General features: G+C 49.9%; 2 protein-coding genes across 2 annotated transcripts; both read left to right on the top strand.

Annotated features, from left to right (window-relative positions):
- Positions 1-17,602: 17,602 nt before the first annotated feature.
- On the top strand, positions 17,603-19,939 carry LOC117839034 (UPF0496 protein 4). The gene is made up of 2 exons (XM_034719267.2): positions 17,603-17,810; positions 18,371-19,939. Exon 2 carries the CDS (start codon positions 18,376-18,378, stop codon positions 19,750-19,752), a length of 1,377 nt encoding a protein of 458 aa, XP_034575158.1. The 5' UTR covers positions 17,603-17,810; positions 18,371-18,375; the 3' UTR covers positions 19,753-19,939.
- Positions 19,940-20,014: 75 nt separating this feature from the next.
- LOC117839035 (uncharacterized) lies at positions 20,015-23,011 on the top strand. Its single transcript, XM_034719268.1, has 2 exons — positions 20,015-21,502; positions 22,614-23,011. The coding sequence occupies exon 1, from the start codon at positions 20,466-20,468 to the stop codon at positions 21,276-21,278; it is 813 nt and encodes a 270-aa protein (XP_034575159.1). The 5' UTR covers positions 20,015-20,465; the 3' UTR covers positions 21,279-21,502; positions 22,614-23,011.
- Positions 23,012-27,800: the final 4,789 nt, after the last annotated feature.

Raw genomic sequence — 27,800 nt, 5'->3', positions numbered from 1 at the left:
TTTTCATGATGCCCGGTCTATTATGTGGAGATGCATGGGCCTTTAGGGAGAAGGCGTTTAGCACGGCCCAAATAGTAATAAATCTCGATCTGGCCTCCGGCGACTGGCGTCCAAACGAACACGGCGAGAGGCCATCGAGAAAATGCAAAGTGGGTCTAAATGTTTCCAATATATCTGTTGGCGCTAGAAATCGGTCAACCGAATCCTTATCGTCTGACACACGACCCGGGAGAATCTGCTTAACTCCTGTTCGGGTGATTGCCCTGGTGCGGTTCGCGCGGCGTGCCAGCCAATCTGACCTGTTGATTGGCAAGGAAGAATACGTGTCAGGTCCGGAAGTCACGATCGGCTAAATTTCCGATCTCGAGAAAGCTTATCAGCGAATCGGTCGATTTGCCGTAATAAAGAAATCGGCTATAAAGCAGCCGATCACTGTAGCCGTGTAGACAAAAAATTACAAGAGTAATCGACACAATGCTTATAGTAACAACACTAGGAATAGATCTAATCGGCTATATGTGAAATAAGTGAATTTAATAGCGGAATGTAAAGAAAGCCGAAACCGCCGATTCCTAGCTGGATAACTGGTGATAAAACTAGAAAAACAGGTAAAACCTATGATCCTAGTAAATATCGATAACTAGTGAATAAATCTAAATGAAACGACAGCGATGCGCCCGAAGTTAAAGCTTAGAATTTACTCGGTAAACGGAACTTACAAGATCGGTCGGAGGTCAAGTTGATGCAGCCCCACCAACCTGTACGAACTCGTGAAAAAGGAGAAAGTATTTAGGGAAGTCGCCTGCTTGAAAGTAAGTACGAGGAAATAGTAGTTGGTTGTATTGATTTGTCGATGATTACAGATTTACAAAGGTAGCTATTTATAGCCCCGTACAGATGACTCCTTAACTGACTAGAACTCTATCCCTAATTCAAATAGAAAAAGAATATTTACAAGTACGATTCGTACTAGGTTGGTTATTATACGCTTCACGGGCTGATCTCCCCTTCATCCTTCTATTCCTTTCCAAGCCCATACCGGCCCAATTATTCCAACCTCCTAATCGGCCGATTCCTTATTGGCAAAAAGGTACCCGATCGGGAACCTGACGTGTCCGATCCGAACACCAAGGTTTAAGCGAGGCAGAAGTCATCGGCCGATCCCGTACTGTAGCGCCATTCGGCCGATTTCCAACTGTACTTTCCCATTTCCTCTACTCCTGGTGCCGATTTCACTCATGACGAAATCTGGCGTCAACACATGCCCCCCAGTTTCGGAGTAAAACATAATCTTTTGCTTCGAAATTCTTTTCAACTTCCCCTCCGAAACAGCCGCAATGAAAATATCCTTCCGTTTCGCGGTCTTCCAGCTGATGATTGCAATCTTTTCGAAACGGGCGCCCACGACAACCACTACTCTCGAAAAACTCGAAACGCCGGCGCGGTAAAAATTTCATTTTTACCCTTCATCGGGCACCCTTTAAATAGCAGTTCACCCCGCACTTCACTTTCGAGCTCACGTCCTTCTTCCTCAGTGCGCGCGCCTTCTTCTTCCCTCAGTACTTTTTCCTTAGCTCCGAAGCTTCCCATCGCCATCTTCCTGTTGCTTCTTCTCCTCTCCTCCAATGGCGGCACCTTCAGGCAACTCGCCCGCGCGCAATGTTCCGGAAATGGCACCTCCGGCGGAAGTGGCGACAGCGGTTGCTCCGTCGTCAGAAGAAGGAGCTTCATCGGAGATCCCAATGGCGATCCCCATAGCGGCCTCATCCTCCGCAGCTGCACCGGCGGTAACGCCGACTACTAGGAACTTCATCCCAGAGGTTATTACCGAATCCTCCCTCTATCGGCAATGCATTTACTTTAGATGTATTTCTTACTTTTGCACCCCCCCTTTCTCTTTTAGGCGGTTAGACATCGCATCACCATCCATCTTACGGGAAATCCTAGCCTTATTTGTCTCGGACCCATGGGGAACCCAGATCCAATAGAGCTCATCAATTTAGAAACCCACAGAATCCCCTTCAAACAATCCACCATGGACCTGGATCACTGGTTGGGCACCTTTAGGTCCTGGCCGAATGAAACCCCAGGTTGGAGGGAGTGGTACCAACGGATAGCCGAGCCGAAGAGAGTCCAATGGGACGAGCTCAAAATCGGCCAATGCATCAACCTATCTTTGTCCCAGATGGAGCGAAATGAACCATTGGTGATAGCAGCCTCTTACTTCTGGTCTGATGCCCTCAATGCTTTCTTATTTGGACATGGACCCATGACCCCCACACTGGCCGATGTGGTTCTACTGACCGGCCTAGACATCTCCTCTCCAGACACACCTTTCCGCCTTTTAGCCGCAACATCACATCGGCTGGACACAAAGGGAATCGGCGGGTGGAAAGGATTCATCAGATGCAACAAAAGGGCCGGGTCGGTTGAGAACAGGGAGCACACGGCCTTTTTAATGATGTGGTTGGAAAAACACTTCTTTTGTGGGAGAGCGGCCGGCCCATCAACCAACACCCAGGCTTTAGCCGAAACGCTATCGGCAGGAACCCCTGTTCCCCTTGGAAAACACTTGCTAGGGGTGGCCTACCACATGCTCCACCAAATCAGCACCAAACTTTCCAAAGGGGAGCCGATTGGAAATCCAGGCGGACCCTGGTGGTTCATCAATTTGTGGCTGAACCTTTATATGAGCAAGATCTCTCAGCAGAGGGTGGAACACATGATGTTCTCCAACATTGAATCGGCAGAAGATCCCACCGCTCGTCGCCGATGCACCTCTTATGGCGAAGCGGCGTCGGCCTTTCCAGGTTGCTCGTATTCTGCTACAAAGGTGGCCGAATACTTCCGATGCTTTTACAACAGCTTTAATGAAGATGCAACCGTTTGGTTCCCTTATCAGCGGGATGATCCAATCTTCGAACTCCCAACCTGCTTCGACTCAACCACTGGCCGATTCGACGAAGAACTCACCGATGAGCTAATCAAGCCAGGAATCCTGCCAGCCAACTTCTTTTCGGGGAAAGATGCCCCTACATATGAGTTCTACAATCCTTCTGCTGCAGCACGCCAACTCGGCATGGGTCAGCTGCCGATTCAAGCATATTTTGCTGGCCGAGTCAAATTCAGAGATGGGCTCACAACAGGTCTGGACTACAGTCGGGTGCGAGACCGGATCCCAGATTCCACCACTATTGACCTGAACAACTGGATAGTAGCCCCCTTCGCTGTCCAGCCATTCAAACTCTGGTGGGCCGAATGGAAACAATTCCTCTTCTGCAACTCCGCATCGGCGTACTGCAATCTCCTGGACCCAACCAACACGGACCCAAACGCCGATGTATTTTCTCTAAGCTAATTTTTTATTCTTTTTTCAACACGATTGAACACTAATGTTTTACTATTTCTTCAGGCTGAGAATCGTGTCCCTCCTACACACAGCCGGAGTGGTCGGCTAATAGAAGATCATCATCCATACACCGCCTATCCTCTCATCGGCTATGATGCTCCGTCTGTGGACGTGATTGCTGGCCGATCGAAGCAAACACAGAAGAGAGTTACCAAGAAGACCAGCCGCCGAGTCCGGGTTCGTATAGAATCGGCGGATCCTCCCATGCTCGTATCGGCAGAGACTTCGGCCGCGTCACCCCCTCAAGCTACCAGAGATATCGACACTCAAGTCGTCGCACAAGCTGGGGCAGCCGCCGCGTCACTGCTGTTAGAGGCCGTACAGGTAAACTCATGTTTAATCCTTCCGATTGTCATTTCGATATTAATCCTTCTTATCTTAGACTGCACAGAGTACCCCCGTGGACACACAACAATCGGCAGCAACCCAATCGGCCATCGCCGCGCCCCCACTTCCATCCGTTGAGGTACAACACAATTTCACCGATTCCCTTAGTATTTCAATAATATGCTTACTCAACCTTCTGACACAGGTCATCGGCACGCCAAGCGCTCCTCAACCATTGGCTCCCTCTCGGGAAGCTGGCTCAAGCATAGCGCCGATCATCGTGGAGTCTTCCTCTTCTGATGAACCCATGGTACCAGCCCCTAAGCCGAGGACGACGGCTTCCCGAATGCAACTTGAAGAGATTCGATTCAGAGAGGTAAGATATCTTTCAACTTCTTTTAGCCGATATGCTTTCACCATCAGCCGATTTATTTTTCTTCTTTACTATTTCCAGGAACAGGACACCCCTGACAACAGCCTCTTCACTTTTGCGGTCGCCCTCTCTGACGATGAAGAAGTCGCCTCCCGCCAGATCGCCTTGAGCTCCATCCCTGACGACGTCTGAGCCAAGCTTACCAACATCCGATCCCTTCTTCAAGGAGACATCGGCCGATTGGTAGAAGATGCCTCGCCGATTCGGCAGCTCTTTGGCGACGTTAGCGGACGAGTGCCGGAAGAAGCGGAGGAAGCATTGGCGCCGGCTGCATTTATCGAGTCCATGAGGATCCCAGTCTTCAGAGCCCTTCGTCACATGGCCGATCGCGCCAAGCTGGCCAAGACTCGTGAAGAAGAGGACGCGTACAAACGTCAAGCTCAAGAGGTGCACCAACGTATTCATTTTCTGGAGGACTCCCGCCCAGGGATCGTCGGCGAGATAGACCGCCTCAAACGCCGAAGGGCAGAGCTCGCCAAGGAAATGGAGCAGGTGACCAAGGCAATCAGCGCCGAAGAGAAAAGGCTCCAAGAACTCCCTTCTGTCATTGCCGATTTAAAACAGGAGAGGCAGCACTTGGCCCATGAAGCCCTGAAGCTCCACCGTAGCGCGTCAGAAGTCCCCGGATCGGCGGATGAAGACCAACGGGTCTTGGACTCTGCCGATCAGATCCGGCGTCGGGCGATTGCGGCTATCGATACCCTTCTGGGTAATCTGTAAAAGCACTGACTATTTTGTACGAACCTTTAATAACTGCTTTGACCGTCCTTCGCGACGCCTCTTTTATTTATTGCCCCTCTTACTTCCGATGGGACGCACCCTTACCAAATATCCACGCCTCTTTCTCTTATAAATGCCGGCCTAGACTCCCCCTTCCGAGAGTACCAGTTTGGCTTCGGCTTTATTTTCTCAACCCGTTCTCGCCGGCGCGACTTTCTGTCATGTCTTCATCGTCTTCCTCTTCCTCTGTCAACCAGGTGAAACTCTGGCCTTGATTCTCTTCTTTCTTTTTAATTCTTTGGAAGAGGATCACCCTTTTTAATCTTTATTTCTTTCAGCCACGGCGTCTTAGCCCCGAGCTCGAACGCGCCATCGAGCTCATGCACTCTGATGACCCGTTGTCGTCAGAGGACAAGGATTTCATCAGGGCTCATCGTGACGAACTTCAAGAACATGTCTCTGCGGACGCCTGTCGGGTCTTGGAGTTTTTGACTGACAACACCCGCCGACGACCTCAAGCCGACAGAAGTCATCCGCTCCCTCCACAGGTCATCCTTGAAGATGCGGCGGCAGGAACTTCGCGCCCGGCCATGGATCGGAGCCACCCTCTCCCCCGTCAAGTCGAAGCGGAGGCTTCGATGAAAGAGACAGAAGAAGAGTACATTCGTCGTATGATAGAGTTAGGTCGGGCTGAGAGAGAGCGTAAGAAAAAGAGCGGCGAGGCTTCAACGAAAGAGATGGACGAAGAGTACATCCGTCTCATGATAGAATCAGGTCGGGCTGAGAGAGAGCGCAAGAAGAAGAATGGTTAATTATTATTTTTGTTCTAAGGGCGACTTGTAGCTTGTCGGCCGTGTAACCCACCGTCCGTACCGAATGAATACATCGGCCGATTTGGACGATTACATGTTTTTTGGGGCGTTGTATTGTGGCTACTCCTTTATGCTCCGACCCATATACTAGGGTAGTATCTTTTCAAGTACCTTCCGTTCAGAGCCCTAGTAAACTCTTCTCCCTCGATTGTTTCCAAAATATAAGCATTTCTGGAGCACATCTGCCGATTTTATACGGCCCTTCCCATGTAGGAGACCATTTTCCGAATTTAGGATCTTTCGACCCAATCGGCAACACTAACTTCCAAACCAAGTCCCCAGGGGAGAATTGTTTAACTCTGACCTTCTTATCGTACCACCTGGCTACTTTCTTTTTGTTTTCCTCAATGCTTATCAAAGCTCTCAATCGCTGGCCAACCAAGTCATCAAGTTCCCTTTTCATGAGTGACGAATAGTCATCGGCCGTTAGCTGGTCTTGGAGCGAAATGCGCCTTGATCCCGCCCTTGATTCCCATGGTAGTACTGCATCGTGACCGTACACCAATTGATAAGGGGATAACTTGGTGGCCCCATGACAAGCCATCCTGTACGCCCATAGGGCTTCGGTTAAACATAGGTGCCATTTCTTCGGCTGCTCCTCTATTTTTCTTTTGATTAACTTAATTATCCCTTTGTTGGAAGATTCGGCCTGGCCGTTGGCCTGGGCGTAGTACGGAGAGGAGTTTAACAATTTGATCCCCATATCGGCTGTAAATTCTTCGAATTCCCCCGATGTGAACATTGTTCCCTGATCGGTTGTAATAGTCTAGGGAATGCCGAATCGGTAGACGATATGATCCCTTACGAAGTCGGCCATGATAGCCGATGTTACGGCTCTTAATGGAATTGCTTCCACCCATTTGGTAAAGTAATCGGTAGCCACCAGAATAAATTTGTGCCCTTTGCTTGATGGTGGGTAAATTTGGCCGATAAGGTCTATTCCCCATCCTCTGAACGACCACGGTTTGATAATGGGATTCATGGCCGATGCAGGTGCACGTTGGACATTCCCAAATTTCTGACAATCCTGGTATCCCTTATAATATTTGAAACAATCTTCGAGGATCGTTGGCCAGTAATACCCATTATTCCTGATCATCCATTTCATCTTATGGGCCGATTGGTGGGCTCCACATACCCGTTCATGGATTTCTCCCATCAGAGTCTTAGCTTCCTCCGTTCCCAGACATTTGAGCAGGACGCCGTCAATTGTTCGGTAGAATAAGTCGTCTTCGAGCAGTACGTACTTAGTAGCATGAAAACGCACTCGTCGTTCCACCTTCTTAGACGGATCTTTCAGGTAGTCGGCAATTTCTTTCCGCCACTCATCGGTCGCGAGTTCCAGAGCCATGGCGCCTAGAATTGGCCGATATCCAGATGCGTGCTGGGCGAGCTTGTTGGCATCCTCGTTGTGGTCCCTTGGGATGCGCTCGATTACTGCCGATTTAAATTCTTTTAAGAGCTGCAGGCAATCTTCGTATTAAATTCTTAGTACATCGTCCTTGCATTCGGACCTCCCTGTTAATTGATCCACAATAAGCATGGAATCCCCGAAGACTTCAACAGAATCGGCCTTCACTTCTCTTAGTAGTTGTAAGCCCTTCAATACAGCCCGGTACTCCGCTTGATTGTTAGTGGCGGTGGCTTCTATCGGCAGAGAAAAATCATAGCTTGCCCCCCGAGGCGATATGAGAACGGTGCCGATTCCTGATCCGACCCCACATGACGACCCATCAAAGTATAAAGTCCAAGGCACCGGTTCTACGAAGGTAATCTCCGGTCCGCAGTGTTGGGCGACGAAATCGGCCATGACCTGACCCTTGACGGCTTTTGCCGATTCATACCGCAGGTCAAACTCTGACAAGGCTAAGATCCATTTACCGATTCGCCCTTTCAAGATCGGCAGTGATAGCATGTATTTTACTACGTCGTCTTTGCATACGACCACGCATTCTGCCGACAGTAAATAGTGCCTGAGTTTGGTGCATGAGAAGTAAAGACATAGGCACAACCGCTCCACTGGAGGATATCTTGTTTCAGCGTCCAGAAGTCTTCTATTGACATAATAAATCACTCGTTCCTTTCCTTCGAATTCCTGTACTAGAGCCGACCCAATAGCTTTTTCATCGGCTGATAAGTATAATTTAAATGGCTTACCAGTTTGGGAAGGAACCAATACCGGTGGTGAGACCAAGTACTGCTTGATATCTTCCAATGCTTTGCGCTGCTCTTCCCCCCATATGAACTCCTGGTCAGGCTTCAACTTCAACAGTGGTGTGAACGCCTGAATCCGCCCAGATAGATTAGATATGAATCTTCTGATGAAATTCACCTTGCCGATTAAAGACTGCAATTCAGTTTTATTCTGCGGGGCCACGACTTTGTTGATAGCCGCTATGGTCTTCCGATTGATTTCTATTCCCCGCTCGTGCACCATGAATCCTAAGAACTGTCCGGCGGACACGCCGAAGGCACATTTATTGGGGTTCATCTTCAGCCCATGTTTCTTGGTGCACTCTAGCACTCCTCGCAAATCGGCCAGATGCTCTTCGTGTCCTTTGGACTTAACCACGACGTCGTCGATGTAGATTTCTACCAGAATGCCGATGAGTTTGTGAAATATGTAATTCATGGCTCTCTGATACGTGGCGCCGGCGTTCTTCAAGCCAAAAGTCATCACCACCCACTCGAATAAACCAAGGTGGCCCGGGCATCTGAAGGCCGTTTTGGGTATGTCCTCTTCGGCCATAAGTATTTGATTGTACCCAGCGTTTCCATCCATGAAGCTAATAATCTTGTGTCCCGCGGCAGCGTCTATCAGCACATCGGCCGTCGGCATGGGGTATTCGTCCATCGGTGTGGCCTGATTAAGATTCCTGAAATCAACGCATACGCGTAACTTTCCGTTCTTTTTGTACACTGGTACAATGTTGGAGATCCATTCGGCATAACAGCATTGCCGAATAAATTTTGCTTCGATTAGCCGAGTTATTTCGGCTTTTATGTCTGGTAGAATTTTAGGATTGCAGCGCTGTGCAGGCTGTTGGTACGGCCGATACCCTGGTTTTATGGGTAGCCGATGTTCAACAATAGATCGATCCAAACCGGGCATCTCATGATACTCCCAAGCAAAACAATCCTTAAATTCTCTTAACAAGTTTGTCAATTTACATTTGTATTCTGGGTCTAAATTTGCACTAATATAAGTCGGCCTTGGTTTGGTACCATCGCCTAAGTCTATCATCTCTAATGAATCGGCCGACGTGAACCCGTGCCCTAGCTTCCCATCTTCTCGGGCGAACTGATCCATTTATTCTGAGTCTTCGGAGCCGACTGCTCGGATCGGCTGTAGGCCAAAATCGGACACCTTCAGGAAATCGGTATCCCATACTCTGCCGGATATGCACTTGACGGTTTCGCAGCTCCACTGTTGCGTGTCGGCTGCTGCGATGCTGTATGCGGAATCGGCGTTGACTACCTCTATGTTGTCGCTGACCCATTGTACAAGACATTGATGCATTGTTGATGGGATGCAGCAATTTGCGTGTATCCAGTCCCGGCCGAGTAGCATGTTGTAGGATCCCTTGCCATTAATAATAAAGAAGGTAGTGGGAAGGGTCTTACTGCCGATGGTGAGGTCGACGCAGAGGGCGCCACGAGCGGGAGACACGTTGCCTTCGAAGTCTTTGAGCATCATGTATGTCTTGGTCAAGTCATCATCGCTCTTCCCAAGCTTCCGGAGCACGACATATGGCATGATATTGACTGCAACTCCTCCGTCTACCATTAATCTGGTGAGGGGGCGGCCGTTGACATGCCCTTTGAGGAACAATGCTTTCAGGTGTTGTCGTTCGTCGTCCTCAGGCTTCTCGAACGTGGCTATCATTGGCTCCAAAGCCAACTGTGCCATCTGTCCTTCTATCGCCGACACATCCTGTCGATCGGCAGGAGTCATAAATTCCATCGGCAGTATGAAAACCATGCCGATATCGGCTGCCGATTCATCACCCGTCGATTCGTCGCCCCCTCTATCGTTTCTTTTGGGGCGCCATACCCGAGGCCTTCCTTCCTTCTTGTCCGTCGTGCTCTGTTGTTCCTCTTCCTGCTGTTCCCACTGGCGGAGACGTTGGATCCTTCATTTTTGAGATTTGGTCAATCCGTCGGGACACCACCTGGGGTTTATTGGTTTGGTTCCTGACTTGGCGCGTTCCCACTCCGGCTCGCGTCCTAAAGGGTTTTCGTCTGTCACCCGAGCGTCGGCCATCTCTTCGAGCCGACTGTGAACGTTGGCCCTGTTTTCTGGCCGGTCGTGTCGATCAACCCTGCCCCCCGGTCTGTCACGGCGTCTGTCTTCTGACCGGTCATATCGGTCACTTCTGCCCCCCAGCCGATCACGCACGGGAGGGCGCTGGTCATCTTGGTTGCGCTAGTTCCTACTGATCGGTTCTGGTCTTCCGTCTCTGGAGCGAGACCTGTTGAACGGCCGATTACCACGATACGGGCCGTTGCATTCTGGGCAATTATCGGCCGAAGGTAGCCTGAGGTTGCTTTCCCAACAGTGGATGAAGAACGGGCATCTCCAGTGATCTTCGTGCCGCCGCATCGCTTCTTCCCGGGATCTTGAGCGTTCATGTTGACGCTGATATTTCTGGAGCAGGAACTGGGAAGTAATGTGTGGCTCTTCTGATTCGCCATCGTCGTCCTCCATCCGCCGCTTTCCCTTGACGTCCTCAGGCGTTGCTTGATTTCTGGGGTCTACGGCACCACTCTTTTTAGCCGATTCGGACGTCAGCACCTTCGTTTGGAGTGAGTTCTTCCCCGTATCAACCATGTTGGTGGGGAAGGGGTGCTGGTCGATCTTCATCGACTTGGCTGATTTTGTTGGCACTTCAAATTTTAGTCTGCCCTGCTCAATGGCCGACTGTATCTGCTGCCTGAAGATTTTACACTCATTAGTATCATGGGATGTAGCGTTGTGCCACTTGCAATATTTCATGTTTTTTAGTTGTTCAGCAGAAGTTATTGTATGATATGGCGAGAGCTTGATCTGTCCTTCCTGGAGGAGAAGGTCGAAGATTTTATCGGCCTTCGTCGTGTCAAAACCGAACGCTTCTGGCTCCTTTTTGCCGAACGGGCATGATATTGGCTTCTTTCCCTTGACCCATTCCGCAAGACCGACCTCAACATCTTCTTCGGCCTCCACCTCTTCCAGGAACGCCACCTTCTTCTGGAAGTTCCTCCGTGGATCGAAAGAACGTACTTCCTGTCCAGACAATCGGTGGACGATTTGGCTTAAACTCTCGAACTCCTGTGAGGCGTACTTTTCTTTGATGTGGGGCAGGAGGCCTTGAAAGGCTATATCGGCCAGCTGCGCGTCGTTTAGAGCCAAAGAATAGCATTTGTTCCTGATTTCCCGAAACCTCTGTACATATGAGGATATTGGCTCATCACTTCTCTGCTTGAGGCTGGTCAAATCGGACAGCTTCATCTCATGTACCCCGGCGTAGAAGTATTTATGAAACTGTCTTTCCAAATCGGCCCATGTAATAATCGAATTCGGCGGTAATGTCGTGAACCACTGGAAGGCCGACCCGGACAAGGATGATGAGAATAGCCGCACCCGTAGAGCATCTTGTGTGGCCGCTTCTCTGCATTGGATGATAAATCTATTCACGTGCTCCACGGTTGAAGTGTCATCCATCCCCGAGAACTTGGTGAAGTCAGGAACTTTATACCGATGGGGAAACGGTAGTAGATCGTATGTGGAAGGGTATGGTGTCCTATAGGTGTAAGTTTGTACCTTCGGCTTCAAGCCGAATTGTTCTTGAATCACTTCTGCAATACGTGCCGACCAATCCGGCTGTTGCTGGTGAACCGTCGGCTGAGGTATTGACACGTGCTGGTATACCGGAGGTGGAATAGCCTGATGCTGAGTGAAAGCAGGTGGCATTTGAGTGAAAGCCGACTGTGTATTCAGGGTCCGCTGTTTGAATGAGCCACTCGTTTCATCATATAGTACGAGCTCTGCTGCTTTGCTCATCCCTGGTGCAACAGGCTGGTACGGCGGCATGGTTGGTCGAGTGGCCGCTTGGAAAGATGCCTGGAATTGGGGACTTCCCTGACTGGCCGATTGATTTTGACCGGCCGTGGCTGATGGTGCCCCCCAAGGCGCTGGGCTAACCGGAGGGAACGGCGCAGAAGACATCTGGACGGAGTTATACCCCATAGGAATTAATGATGAGGAAGCGCCTGAACCCCCAACAGGAAATTGGATCGGCTGAGAAACCGAATTCAAATAACCCTGGTTAGGTGGAATCGGCTGAGTATATGCCGGTCCCTTGTATCCTTGAGGTACCCCGCTAGCGAAGGAGCTGATAACGGCATTGTACACCGTATTTGCAAGCACCGGGGATTGATCAATGAAGGCGTGATAAACGGACTGTTGGACCATCTCGGCCATTTTGTCCGAGTCCTCGGAGATTGTGATCTGGCGGGGAGTTGGAAACGGAGACTTTTTGATAGTCTCCCCGCTTCTGGAGCGACTGAAAGACTGCAAGCAAGCTTTCCGGAACTGTGCCGTATGCTTCTCCAGTTCTTCCTTCTGGTCGTCCTTGAGATCTGCTTCCGTCACTTCGATGACATTATCTTCGGAGACTTCAGCAGCTTTCGACATGGCGGCGGTTGTATTGGTCCCACCGAGCGTGCCAAAAGTGTGTTGGCGCTAGAAATCGGTCAACTGAATCCCCAGCGTCTGACACACGACCCGGGAGAATCTGCTTAACTCCTGTTCGGGTGATTGCCCTGGTGCGGTTCGCGCGGCGTGCCAGCCAATCTGACCTGTTGATTGGCGAGGAAGAATACGTGTCAGGTCCGGAAGTCACGATCGGCTAAATTTCCGATCTCGAGAAAGCTTATCAGCGAATCGGCCGATTTGCCGTAATAAAGAAATCGGCTATAAAGCAGCCGATCACTGTAGCCGTGTAGACAAAAAACTACTGGAGTAATCGACACAATGCTTATAGTAACAACACTAGGAATAGATCTAATCGGCTATATGTGAAATAAGTGAATTTAATAGCGGAATGTAAAGAAAGCCGAAACCGCCGATTCCTAGCTGGATAACTGGTGATAAAACTAGAAAAACAGGTAAAACCTATGATCCTAGTAAATATCGATAACTAGTGAATAAATCTAAACGAAACGACAGCGATGCGCTCGAAGTTAAAGCTTAGAATTTACTCGGTAAACAGAACTTACAAGATCGGCCGGAGGTCAAGTTGATGCAGCCCCACCAACCCGTACGAACTCGTGAAAAAGGAGAAAGTATTTGGCGAAGTCGCCTGCTTGAAAGTAAGTACGAGGAAATAGTAGTTGGTTGTATTGATTTGTCGATGATTACAGATTTACAAAGGTAGCTATTTATAGCCCCGTACAGATGACTCCTTAACTGACTAGAACTCTATCCCTAATTCAAATAGAAAATGAATATTTACAAGTACGATTCGTACTAGGTTGGTTATTATACGCTTCACGGGCTGATCTCCCCTTCATCCTTCTATTCCTTTCCAAGCCCACACCGGCCCAATTATTCCAACCTCCTAAATGGCCGATTCCTTATTGGCAAAAAGGTACCCGATCGGGAACCTGACGTGTCCGATCCGAACCCCAAGGTTTAAGCGAGGCAGAAGTCATCGGCCGATCCCGTACTGTAGCGCCATTCGGCCGATTTCCAACTGTACTTTCCCATTTCCTCTACTCCTGGTGCCGATTTCACTCGTGACGAAATCTGGCGTCAACAATATCCTAATATCACTTTAATCGTTATTGAAAAAGTTGCTTTTGCAAGCTTCTAATAATTTCATCCCAATCCAACTACCATATTAGGAGAGTCACAACTCGTCATTTATCTAGTGAGAATGGGGGGTGAATTATTAGGTTGTTCCAATAATTATTGGAAAAATGGAAAGGTAAAAGGAGATTGATGTAGCACTATTTTCTTAACAACTCTCCTAATATAATAATTGGATTGGGAAAAGGAAAATTGCTGGAGATGCTCTAACGCTGGACTCGGATGCTCAGAGAATTGATCAGGATTTCGTTCCTTTTTATTTTATGAAACCTTTATAGAATTCTCACTAAGAAATGCTATACCACCGTAATTTCTCTCACTTTCACGATTACAACTTTTCAAGGATGGAAGTGGGTGGCTAGCTGCTTCATCTGTATCGTTGTTTTATACCCGGCAACCTAGCAAGGGGGTACCCGAGGTAGTAGATTGGTTGGTGGGGAATCGCCGGATCTGGAACTTGAAGGTAAACGTAAGGATACAAGACACGGATTTATATAGGTTTGGGCCGCTGGAGTAGTGTAATACTCTACGTCCTATTTGTGGTGTTGTATATTGCGCCCTGCGCTTAGGTATTGAGATACGAGGATTTGATCCTCTGTTCTGAGGGTTGTGCCAATCTAGGTACCCATGCACTCCTTTATATACTCTAGGGAGCAGGATTACTAGTCGGTTACAGGGAGAAGTCTTAATAGGATTACATGGTATGAGTCCTAGTTTGAATAAAGGAGAATCCTAGTAGAAGTCCATCTTCCTTCTTCCTTGCGGGTACTGGGGATCTATCCCCGACAAGCCCCCGAGCTCTTCATAGTCGAATGCAGCAGTTTTCGAGTAGTTTTAAGATCCTCGCCGAGTAGTTCTGGTGTTCTTTGAGTACTTTATCTAGCTGAATCTTCAAAGTTTGTCAAAGCTGCCATGAGGCTATGGTGTGCTCAAAGCCTTTGATCGTCTTGATTCTGTAATCTTCATATATGGAGGGCGGTGAAAGTCGTACTCCATATGGAGTAGCCGCCGAGCCTTAGGTTGAATTGTAGAATTAGGCTGAGGGTCAATAAAATCTTAAATCTTCTTCCTTTACCTTAAAAAAATAATTGTTTGGGTGTAGCTTATCAGCCCCCCGAGCCTTGGATTGATTGAATAATCAATTTAAGGATTTGAATCTTCACACAAGTCATCATTCGATTAGTTTTTTTGCGGCATCCTACCCCCGAGCTTATGTGCTAGGTGAGCCGTAGGAGCCACGTCGAGTAGTTATTGGTGCTTAGCCCCTGAGCTTGGAAGCTAGCTGAGCCACTGAAAGTATTCTGAGTAGTAATTGGCGCTTAGCCCCCGAGTTTGGGTGCCTTTGGAGGTACGCTTAGCGTCCTGGAGTATCATCACTGAAGCTTGACCTGAAAGAAAAGATGTGTACATTATGTAGTATATTTATAAAATATTGAAACTACTGAAATTTATTCAGTGATCAATATAAATATTGTGTGTCATGCTCTTGTTTCGGCCATATCTCTCCTGAGTAGTTAGCCCGTTAGGTTTAGACTCTCAGTCTCTGTTTAGTCGTAGCAACTGCGTGGCGAGATCTTTATCTCTTGTACGCGTATGGGTACTGCCATTTGCATAGCTGAGATCTTTATCTTGTGTATGTGTGCTGGCACTTAGGTGTGACAGATGCACATGAGGATTTTACGAATTAAGGCGTGTTCTGCTCAAGGAGATTATCAACGGCTAAGAGAAGACATAAGTAGTCGGCATTGCGACAAAAAGAGAGTGCGATTTCACTCAAGAGTTTGCTGTCCTCCGGCGAATAGTTGGCAAAGTGTAGCTCTGTAGGGTAATTACCGTCGAGTGGCGTACAAAAATAAGTAGTCGGTGTGAAACAAGCCAGAAAAAAGCAACTTAGCTTAACTCGTGGTTGATTGTCGACGAAGCTGTAGTGATTGTTGATGAAGCCAACTAGTCGGAGTCGATTCTATCTAGTTGTTGATCATGTGGAAACCGTCCTCGACTAGTTTTCTAGTCGAGACGAGGAGTTGACGTAGCCGTTGGCGACTTGATGCGGGTAGACGTTGGGGTAGCAGTGCTCGCCTGCCAGGTAGTCGAGATGAGTAGTTGAAGTAGATCGTCCTTGACTATTTTCCTAGTCGAGATGAGTAGTTGAGGTTGTCGTCGATGAAGCCGCGACGGTTATTGGTAAAGCCAACTAGTCAAAGTCGGTTCTGACTAGTCTTCGATGGTGCGAGGCTTGTCCTGACTAGTTGTCGAGACGAGTAGTCGTTGAAGTTGCTGGTGTGGTGACAAGCATCATGGCGAGTTCAGCATCGTAGTTCATGTAGCCTTCTTGGTGCATGTGCCAAGAGTTTGGAGCCTTCTGGTATGATCTTTTGGGTGCACGAAGCCACATAGCTAAATTGTCATGATGCACCGTGAATCAATTTTTGGTAGTAGCGCAGCAGATTCTCTTGTCGGTCTTGATGCGTGTTTTCTCTTCTTTCTTGATCAGCAACGACACGACATAGCGTGATAATATTGATATGGTGGATCGATGAAATCTGACCAGACTCCGTAGATCAGGATCTTTGATCGTGTTTTGCTTCATGTCGGTCAGGGAGATCGATTCTTGCTCGGAATCCGCCCTGATGCTGCAACAGGAACAAGTCGCCGAGTAGTAATCCTCCGTGAGCTCCTATCGGTGATGTGATCAGATTGAACAGGAACATTGCGTCGCTTGAATCCGCCTTTTGACTTGACGCGTGCAGGGTCGTCGATTTGCCGTACGGAATATCAACCACACGCGCTGAATAGATTGATCTTCATAAGTAGGTCCTTCAGGCTCGCCTGATGATCTCGACGATCACCCCTACCTGGCGCGCCAGATGTCGGTGTTTTATACCCGGCAACCTACCAAGGGGGTACCCGAGGTAGTAGATTGGTTGGTGGAGAATTGCTGGATCTGGAACTCGAAGGTAAAAGCAAGAATATGAGATAAAGATTTATATAGGTTCGGGCCGCTAGAGTAGCGTAACCCTACGTCCTGTTTGGGGTGTTGTATATTGGGCCCTTGGGTGTTGAGGTATGAGGATTTGATCCTTTGTTCTGAGGATTCTGCCGATCTAGGTACCCTTGCCCTCGTTTATATACTCCAGGGGGCAGGATTACTAGTCGGTTACAAGGAGGAGTTCTAGTAGAATTACATGGTATGAGTCCTAGTAGGAACATAGGGGAATCTTAGTAGAAGTCCGTCTTTTTCCTTCCTTGCGGGTACTGGGGATTTGGTCCTCGGTTACCACCCGTATTTTCTTCACATTCACGATTACAACTGTGCAAGGATGGAAGTGGGTGGCTAGCTTCTTCATCCGTGGAGTAAGCAGCCAGGACGCCAGGTTCAAATCCTGTCGGGCGCATCTTCACTAGAGCAGAAGGTGGTAGGCTAGGGTAATCTCGGTGCCTAGCATTTTTAACACAGGGATTCCCTACAACTTTGTAAGGATTACAATGCCTATGACACCAACACGCATGCTCAATCAGCTACACCACATTTTTCCCGTGCGTTAGGGAATCTTGACTATTAAGAGGAGCTCAATAAACCTTTTTTTAGCGTGCGTAACAAATGTGATTGCATATGTGTGCGTTTTCATCGTACCCGAAAAACCGCACAAGTGGTAGTAGCAGTGTAGCACGTGGAGGAACGCGGGCGAGGAAGGAAGGCAAGCTTCACAAATGCCAGCCTCTCCTTAAAATCAGGCAATCTTTAGGCATTAAAGCATCACACCCGGGATTAAGCAAGGCCACGTCACCAATTCCTGGCAAGAAAATGACTCGCCACGACGAAATACATAAAAAAAAACAATGGGCCTAATCGCGCCGACCACAAAACGGTAAACCAACCGGCAGGCGGTGAGCTGGCGCGCCCATCCCGTGCCTGATGGGCCCCACGTTGAAAAAATATCAGAGGCTCAGAGCCCAACGGCTTGCTATATTGCTACCACCACGGCCCAACCCAGCTCATCTCAACGGCCGTCTGGATCTTTCCACCGTTCACATTGCCTTTCCCCTTCTTCTCTCCTCCCTTCCCAGCCTCGCGCTCTCACCCAACGAACGGCAAAGGAGTTAAGCGCACACACCACACAGCGAGCCTTCGCAGCTTTTGCGAACGCAACCCCCGGTTCGTCGAGCTCGCATCGAGTCCGCGCCCGCGCCCGGATCCAGGTATGGGGATCCCTTTGCTCGACCTGCAGCTTTGGCTCTCGATCTGGTCGTTATCGGGGTCGAGGGGAGCGGTAGATTTCGCTCAAATTTGGGGAAAGTCGAGGTGAATCTGTGGGCAGTAGATTCGCTGTGGCTTGTGATTTGTTCGATCCTGCGGATATGCTATTGTATTCAGAGGCTCGCATGGCCGCGTTCTAATAGCCCCGCAATTTTTGCTAGTGTAGTACTCTAGTGCGTTTAGGGTATGAGGCGCCGACGCGGTAGGCAACTTCCTGGTGTACCGCGCTTGCTGATGTAGTGCGCTCAAGTGTGCTAGGAGTATCACTAGGGTTTTGTAGCTTGAGTGAAGGCTTGTCCTTGAACCGAATCGAGGAAGAATCTTCCAGAAAGATACCAAGCGTGGGTAGATTTCACACTGCAGAGTGCTATTAGCTTATTAACATCACGTGTGGTGTTTGTGTCCATAGAGCTTATATGTTATTTCGTGTTGTAAAGATTTGCTTCTGACCTGCTGTGTTTGTGCTGTGAATTCCTGAACTGAAGCTTTGCTTTGATTGCAGCGGAGATGAGCCGCGCACACGACGGGCACAGGTCCTTCTTCCCCGTCGGGAACCCCTTCAGGATGATCCTTCCAAGAGGAGCCCGCCTGACGCCGAAGCTGACCGAGGTGCTCACGTCGTACGAGGATGGCCTAGCCTCGAGCTTGAGGAAGCTCAAGCCAGAGGCTGCCTCAAGTGTGCTCACCCTGTCATGGATGAGGCTTGCGGTGGATTGCTTATCGGAGCTGCACACCAACATAGCGACCCTGATCACCGAGCTTGAGCTGCCTGTCTCGGATTGGGACGAAAAATGGGTGGACATTTATCTGAACAGCAGTGTGAAGCTGCTGGACATCTGCATCGCATTGAGCTCTGAGCTTGCTCGGTTGGATCAAGGGCAGCTGCTAGTGCAGTATGTCCTGCATGTGTTGGACTCTGGAAACCAAGTGCCGTCACAAGAGCAACTGAAGAGAGCTGAGGTGTCGCTTAAGGAATGGATGGAGCGCTCAAGCGAGAGGTCTCCGAGGCTTGATAATTGCTCGACAGCATTACAGGAGCTTTCTGGGAACCTTTGCTTGATGAAGGTTAAGCATTCTGCTAAGGGGAAGGTTCTCATGCGGGCATTGTATGGAATTGAGGCCGTTACGGTCTTCATCTGCAGTGTGCTTGTAGCCGTACTGTTGGGAAGCTCAAAGCCGCTGATGGAGTTCAATGTCCCTGAGAAATTTGGTTGGTCTAAAGCCTTCAATGATCTCCATAAGGCCATAAGTGGGGAACTTAGCAGGCAACTATCCGGAGATCGTGTTGCAGCTGTAAAAGAGCTGGAGGAAGTTGAGGTATGTGCTAGACAGCTGCATGCATTGACTAGTGCTGCTCAGCTTGAAGAGGATAATGCCAGTCTGGTTCATGCTGTTAGTCATTCAAAGGAAGTGGCCATGTCAGATACTACCTCCCAGGAAGGAGGCCATGAGGATAATCTTAAGCTGACTGAGGACAATAGCCGTGAGCGTGAAGTAATCATGCTTCAGAGTATTACTAAAGAAGATGGAATAGATACAGCCGACATTAAGGAGGATGGCAAGACTATCAGCCATACAAAAGAATTGATGGTGCTTGAGGGAACCAGTGGTGGACACCAAGATGATAACAGAAATCAGCAAGATGATAACAGAAATCAGTCCGCTGGTGTCGGCAGCGAGATCACTGGCTTGGAAAGGAGAGAGCAGCTGCTGAACTGCATCTCCAGCATGTCGAAAAGCGCCAAAGGGCTCCGGCTGGGGTTGGACTCGCTGTCAAAGCGGGTTGGGGACTTCTTCCAGATCGTGCTTACAGGCCGCGATGCATTGCTCTGCAACCTCAGGATTTCAGATGGGAGCAAGGTTGGTGCTGAGGTCAGGTCTTAGTATGCTACGTCATGTTTGTGCTGTGTAATGTGTGTATATGCAGCTCGACAGCTCATCTTTATGATAGGTGCTTCTGACTTCTGGCACCTGCTCAGTCTCAACAACACTAAGCTGGGGCCAGATCTCAGAAGTATTGTGCATAATCATGTGCTGCTAGTTGCAATGAAGCTTTTATTTATGCCTTGTAGCACGAGGTTTCTGTGGAGCGGGACTGTGGTATGTAGGTTATTTACAGTTCTTGCCCTCATTTTGGTGAGTAGTAACTAGAGTGTTGTGAGTAAATAGTGTGGTGTTGAGATGGTGTTGGTGGAATGCACAATGGCGAGACTAGAGTAACCGTATGTATGCTCAAGTGTGCTGGTAATGGAGATGAAAATGAGTTGCAAAATGTTAATCCCTGTCTTAGTTAACTTGGACTGGTGCCTAACGTTTTGCTTTGTTCTTGCCTTCTGGGGCGCTTCCACGAATTTGTGTACGAGAATGAAGTTCAGAGACGATTTTAGCAGTCCTGGGCTCCTGGCCACATCACCTGTCATATCTATCCATTCCAGTTCTGCTGTTTGTTACCGAGGAAAGAAAAGCTCTGTTGGCCCCACCAGCGGAGCCACCCCTCAAAGGCTCAAGCTGATTGAACCGGGCCCATCTGCCCAGTTTCTCTCGATCTCGCACTTCGCTTGCGTTGCGCGATCTCGAGTTCTCCGCCGCCACCGCTGATGGACGTGGACGACATCGTCGAAGAGATCCTCTGCCGCTTGCCGCCGGACGACCCCGCGAGCCTCGCCCGCGCCGCGCTCGTCTGCAAGCGCTGGTACCGCCTCGTCACCGATCCCCACTGCCGCCGCAGATTCCGCAGGTTCCACCGATCTGCCCCCATGCTCGGCGTCTTCTCTGACGGCGCCATTATCAATGGCCGCTTCTTCGTCTCCACCACCTCCTTCCGCCCGCCCAGCCGTAGAGACTTCGTTCGGGACGCTCGCCACGGCCGCGTCCTCCTCCAAGATTCGTGGCCTCGTCGCACTGGCTTCGTCGGCCTCGTCGTGTGGGATCCCATCACAAACAAGCAGCGGCAACTGCCCGATCTGCCTCGCCAGTGGCTTCAACATGACACGTTGAACTGGAACACCGCGGTGCTCTGCGCCGCCACTGCGGACCGCACCTGCGACCATCTGGAATGCCACCACGGACACTTCCTCGTCGTCTTTGTGGCCAGCACCTTCGAGCTGGTACAGACCTGCGTGTACTCATCGAAGTCCGGTGCTTGGAGCAATCACAGCTCTGCTCTACTCGGCGGATGTCGTGGTGTCACTTTGGGGCCGTGTGCTCTTGTGGGAAGTGCCCTCTACTTCGACACGCCAGATAAAAGTATCCTCAAGTATGATCTGGGAACGAACAAAATGTCCCTGATTGGGGTACCATCGGAATGCTGGCATAGTCGCAAAGTCCCCACTGCTATGGAGGACGGCGGCCTGGGATTCGCTTGTGTGAAATGTAATCCTCTACATTTGGTCGAGGGTGGTTGCTCCTGAAGGATGGGCACAAAGGAGAGTAATTGAGCTAGATACACTCCTCCACGTTAATGCTCATCCAACTTCGATGGTTGTGTCTGGCTTTGCAGGCAGAGTTGGTGTCATTTTTGTGCATACCCATGGTGTATGTTTCATGATTAATCTGAATTCCAATCGGGTCACAAAGCTATTCAGGGGCGTTAATGTCAACGGCATTTTCCCTTACATCAGCTTCTGCACTCCAGGTACTGGCGTCCCCTGTCTATCTGTGGTCTAGTTCAGGTTTCTGTATTTGAAATTTATATCAGTGTTCATTGTGGATGATAATTCGGTTGGTAACATGAAACTACATTCTTGAAATTGTCTAAGCATGCCTAGGAATTTATCTATTTATTGCACCTGTTATGGACAGATGATGGGGTCTTGAGAACTCATCAAAACTAAGGCTGAGCCCATAAGGTACTCAAATTGGGAAGAAACGGAAAAAGAAAACGACGTTACCTACATAAACATCTGAAACCCTTTACATTCCTTGCTATGATCTGGCAATGCCACTTAACAACAGAGGATATGGATGATGATATGTCTGTTAAACCCAAGATAGGTTTTCCTCTTTCTCAACATGGCCTGATGGCAGTTGCAGCGCAAGCTGCATGACTGGGCATTGGCTTCTTACTTATATGGGAATGACTTGTTCTTGGACTTTGGATCATGGTCTTCCATGCTCCTCTTTGTTCATGAAAAATGGTGTATTTCAGTGTATTGTTCTTTATTTCCCAGCCACTGGCCACATAATACAGATGCGCCATAAAAATTCAGCTGGTCAGGATGTAATGTAACATATGTAGGTCCTATCGACAATGAAATCAAACGGTCTGTCATGCTCATGCAAATGCTTGGGTGGATTATGAGTTTACATATTGTAAGCCTTGGCCCTAAGCTAAATGTTAGGTAAAGGGAGGGTCACAAGATCTTCCATTGATTTTTTTTTGAAATGCAAAAATCAAATGTTCTATAATCTTTCATGTGACTGATGCACCAAATGCTCCCAAGGAATTGAAACTCCAATTGCCAACACCAGTCATTTCCTAGGTGTTGCTCTTCCTGGAAATTTAGTGCCTTTTAGTTTTGATAATTGTCAATCACTTGGAAATTTAATTCTCGCCAATTATGTAAAACTGCATATTATTTAGCTTAATGAAGTGACTTAGCCTTCAAGTGACTGAAAGAATTGGTGTTTTTGTTAGTATTTATTGTCTTCTAAAGAAAATGCCAAACCAAGTGGGGGCTATGGCCACCTTTTGTCTCAAGGAACTCCACCACTCAGTGCTCATTTATCTAAATTTCTCATGACAGGTGGCTGTGGTGAAGATGATGATGCAAATGCTATTGCTTGACATCAGCAACGTGATCGATAATGCAGGAACTTTTTGTAACGCTGCTTATTTCTCTTCAATAAGGTGTTGAAAGGAAGAATTAGTCTGTCGTCCTTTCATTCAGCACTGCTTTTAGTCGTTGGCCTTAAATCTGTGTTGTGGTGGTATTTACACAAGGGTGATCAAGGATTAGTGTGCTGTGCTATGCATTGAGCATTTCTGCTAATTTTGGAAGGCAATAACTTCTTAGTGCAGAAACTTATTTTGTTTTTTGGCTACCTTATTACTTAGTTTGCTTCTTGTACTCATCAGTCTGATGATTGTTAGAAGCAGCTTTTACAAGTGGTCCTGTTTTCGAGTGAATTTTGTTTGAGATCAGTTGCATTTGCATCAACGTGTGTTTGTTGTACAAAGCACAACCAGAAACCATTAGTCCTGATCGTCAAGACAATCTGGATTTTGATAGTGAAATTGGACTTCACATGCTACATCCTACCGTTTTCAGATGGAGGCAAAAGTTGCTGCCGAGATCAGATCATATATAGGCTCCCTTTGGTTGGGCTTTTCAACCTGCTTTTTCTTTTGCAAAAGTCAAAAGCCAACCAAAGGGTTCCAAAACCATTGATGCTTTTGCCCAAAAGCAGCTTTCATAGTAGTACAAATCCAAAAGAACCTCTCCCCCTACTTTCAAGTGCTTTTGGGGCCAAAAATTACCCACCTGCCACTGTTTATGATGTACCCTTTCAGATCTATTTTTTCTCCCGCACGCGAAAACAACCAGACCTCTCCTCTCCCCCGTTCACCCGCACAGCGCCATCTCGCCACCCGTCGCACCGTCCGCCTCCCCTGGCCGCCAGGCCTCGCGCCGCCGCCCCCTAACGGCCGTCCGTGTGACGACCGACCCCTAAATCTTCCGAGTTAATCTTAATCCGAGCCCCTGATCACCTGTCTTAGCTTTCCAAGCCGAAGTGATCAACCTCCAGTCCGGTCCCGACCCCTGAGACCCGACCCCTCTCCGCTGGCCTCCAGTTCCGACCCCGCCGACACCAACTCACCCGCCGGATCTTTCTGAGTCATCCCCCAACACCTCCCTTCGGTTCGACCGGTGGACCCACGAGATCTTTTCCCCCAGATCCTCCACCACAGGCGCACTCGAGTTGCATGCCCGCTTCAGAGTTCCCCCGCCGCGTGGCTCGACTCCTCCGACGTCCGCCGCTCCGCCTCGTCTTCGGCCCGCGACCGAATGGATTCTCGCGCCCCCTTCCCCAATCGCAGCGGAAGCCCCTCTGCAACCTTTCTGCAGCACCTCGACGCCCGCGCCCATCATCACATCTCCAGATCCTGGCCGCAGAGCCCGATGTCGCCCGTCTTTTCCGTCACCTCCCCACAGTCGCGCCGCCTGGTCTTCGCTACCCGACGATTCCTCCTCCGCCAACCTCGACCATGGCAGCGACAGCTCCTTTTCCCGCCCTGTCAGAAGCCGCCCGACAATCTGTTGCTCCGTGCTCGCCCGCGCGCCCGCGGCCGCCTGTCTTCTCACCTGTGCGCCCTCGTTCCTAGCGCCGTTATCCCGGTCACTTCCATCAGCTCCACCGCACGACGACGCCCGCCTCCGCCAAATCTCAACCACCGGCAAACCCGCGCCTGCGCCGCCTTGACGCCAGAGCCCAATGACCGCTGGCGTCATCCCCGAAGTCCTGCTCTACCGCCCTCGTCGCTCAATCGCCGCCCGGGCAGAGCACTCCATTGCTTCTTCCCCGGCCTTCGCGCCGCTCCCCTTCTCACTCCCGCGCCGCTATAAAAGGGAATGCGCAAGCCCCGCCGGAGTTCCCCTTGCCCTAGCTGCCATTTCTCTTGCTCCCTGTTCGAGCTCCCAGCGCCACCACACTAAGTCCCTGAGGAACTCTCCTCTCAGCTCCACACCATTTTCTCCAATCCACCCAGCCGCTTGCTCCTCCGTGCTGCGTAAGAGCTTACTTGTGATCCACAAGAAGCACCACCGCCGCCGGAGCACTGCCGGACCTCGCCGCTGTTCAAAGCCTTAGTCCCTCCGCCCAAGTCTGCTTCTTCCCGACCCCAAGCTCTCCTTGTAAGACGAAGGTAAGCTGCCGACCCCTTGTCCGCCTCGTCCGACCCCCTTTGTTCGTCCGACCTTTTTCCGCCTCGTCCGACCCTTGTCCGCTTCGCTCGACCCCTCTTATCCGCCCGACCCTGGTTCCGTCTCGCCCGACCCTGTCTGTTCCGCCAACCCTTTTCCGCATCGCCCGAGGACTCGGCTGTATCCTTTTTCTTCGAACCGAGGGTGTATGTGTAAAACTTGGGGACCCTTCAGCATTGAGTCTGAGGAACCCTAGCCCACCAAATCCTCTAGATTAAGGGTCAGATCATAAGTTCCTTTCCTCCGACCCTTACCTCTTGATCTCCATCAACTCCATTGAACTTCCCACCCTCCTGTATCTTGTCGCAAGTTTCTGGGCTCAGACTTGCAAGTGTTGCTGTTGAAATAACCGTCTATACTAACTAATGCATTGCATTCGTGTAGAGCTGCGTCTCGCCGACGGCTACTACGAGCTGCACCCGGCGCCAGAAGACGAAGCTGTAGCCGAGCTCCTGCCCCCAGAAGCCGAAGCTGCCCCAGAAGTCGAGCGGTTCCCTTCCTCTTTGCTTGAAGGCAAGCCCCGGATGCATGAAAACCCCTATGTTTTTCCAAACTTGCGCATGCCTTCTGCTTTTTGTTTGTGCATTTACGTATAGGAGTTGTTTGCAACCCTAGATGCATGACTTAGCTCCCATGATCTGAACACTAGCTGTTGGACCGAGTAGATGCCTTGCTTAAATAGGAGACGGTAAAAGCCGAGTGATTTCCTGTCACTCGCGAGTTGTAGGAGTTGGATGTCTACCCTTCTGTTACAACTGTAAGGACGATGGACGGGGCAGGGTTTTTGGGTAACTCTTTGGTGGTCGGTTGATCACCCCGTCTGTTTATGAAACTTGCTAAGGCCCGACAGTGGTGGTGTTCGTGATCAAGTGTTTGAAGGTACTAATCTCATACCTAGTATGGGATGGGGAAGCCTAGTACCTGATTGAACTAGGGCGCGGCTTATACCCCTGCTGTCCCTGGAACGAGGTTCCCATGGTGCATCATGTGGGTGCAAGTGCGATCACAGTACGGTAGAGGCCGGGACTGTGGAGCATTGCATGCCAAGGGAAGTTTGGACCTGACACGCGCCTGGGAATTGATGGGGACGGCCGACACAGGAAGCGGCCCTTGTGGTGCGCGGATGTCGTGAGATTAGGTCCGTCATGCATGGTTAAGAAACTCGAATCGATTCGTCTGCCTCTCACAGTTTGAGACTGCTTGATCGCTATGTCACCCTGAGTAAATAAGGAATCTAATGATGACATTGTTTTGTTGATGATGTATATACCTTTTGGTTGGTTCTATGATTGCTTAGAATAGGTTGCAAAACTTAGACCGGACAATGAACTTAGAACCGGAGCTAAAACTTGAAAATAGGGTTTTACGTAGTGCTTCTTGGCAAACAAACCCCCCCCTCAGCCAAAGAGCCTTGCATGTCTAGAAGTGGTGGAGTAGTTACTCCCTGTCGGTTAAGTCTTGTTGAGCTTAGTAGCTCAGCCTTGTTGTGGCTCCTGTTTTTCAGGTAAAGTTGCTGCTCCCGAGCCCTCCTCTGTTGGCACTTGGCCGCCCCAGCTCCCTCCGGGTTGGACGGTCGAGTGGGATCCCTCCTCGGACGGCGAGGAGAGGGATCAGTGATGTCCCGGTTGGCCTCACCAGGGATGTCCGACCCCGATGTTCTGCTTCCGCTAGTGGATTTACCTTCTGTTGTTTTTCTTTTGAACATTGTAAAACTCTGATGTTTATTTCATAACCAAACTAAACGGTTAAGTTGTTAACTCGGTGGACTTGTTGTATTCGCTGGAACCGCTCACCTTCGTGTGGGTTTGCTAAATGGTCCTGTTCAAGTGGTTAATCAGTTGAAATCTGACGGCACTTCGTGTTAACTTGGCTTAGGCATGGGTGTCGCATGTTAGGCGGCTTAACCCTGTTTAATCAAGCTAATCCGAAGTGGATCCACCACAGTCCGCCACCCCCATCGTCGGGCCCCCGCCGCCGTCCCCCATCGCTGGGCCGCCGTCGCCGGGCCATCTGACGGCTGCCACCGCCCCCTAATTGCCGCCGCCAGGCCCCATCACCGCCCCCCCGACGCTCGCTGCCGCTCCCATCATTGGGCCCCGCCGCCGGCCCCGTGACGCCCACCGCCGTCCCCCATCGCCGGGCCGCCGTCGCCGTCGCCGTGCCATCTGACGGCCGCCGCCGCCCCCTAATTGCTGCCGCCGGGCCCCCATCGCCGTCCCCCCGACGCTCGCCACCGCCCCCCTAACGGCCGCCGCCGGGCTCTCGTCGCCGCCCCCCTGAGGCCCGCCGCCAGCCCCCTGATGGCCGCCTCCTCCTCCTGACGCCCGCCGCCGGGGCCCCATCGCCGCCCCCCGCCGCCCGCCGCCTTCCCTGGCTGCCGGGGCTCCATCGCCGCCCCCCGACGCCGGCCGCCCGCCGCCGGGCCCTGAGCGCCCCCCTGAGCGCCCTCCGCCCCCTTGAACAGGAGGGTGCCCCATTGCCAGCGCCCCCCATCGCCGGCTCCTGCCCCTGCTCCTGGTGACTGACCAGGAGCATATACACCCAAGGTATGTATCAACTAATTTTTTTATAATTTATAACACTTGTTTCGTATAAATTATTTACACTAATTCAATTGTTTTATGTTGTCAGGTACAATTACAACACAAAATCAAATAGGAAGCTACCTGCGAAAAGGAATTTCTTGAGGTATGAACAATCAATTGTACTGGCCTCTTACTGTTTCTTTTCTGAGATAAATCTCATTTGTTGTTGCTGGCATCCTCGGTTGTTTTGTCAGAAGTTGAGAGGGGAACTTTTTATATGTATTGTACTAGTATTTGACTTACCTATCAACATCCACTATAGCCTGCTTATGAGATAAAGCACTTCTCTACTATCAGTGATAATTCAAAACTATATAATGGATGAACGTTTGTACTTTGACATCTATGCTTATTTATTTCTCATTAGTTTAATAGTTGGATAGTTGGCTTCATAGTTATGTCTTAGCTTAGTTCTTATGAGTTT

Source organism: Setaria viridis, chromosome 9 (assembly GCF_005286985.2).
Source record: "Setaria viridis chromosome 9, Setaria_viridis_v4.0, whole genome shotgun sequence".
NCBI lineage: Eukaryota > Viridiplantae > Streptophyta > Magnoliopsida > Poales > Poaceae > Setaria > Setaria viridis.
Note: the sequence above shows the minus strand (reverse complement) of the source record. Positions and strands in the feature narration are given on the sequence as shown.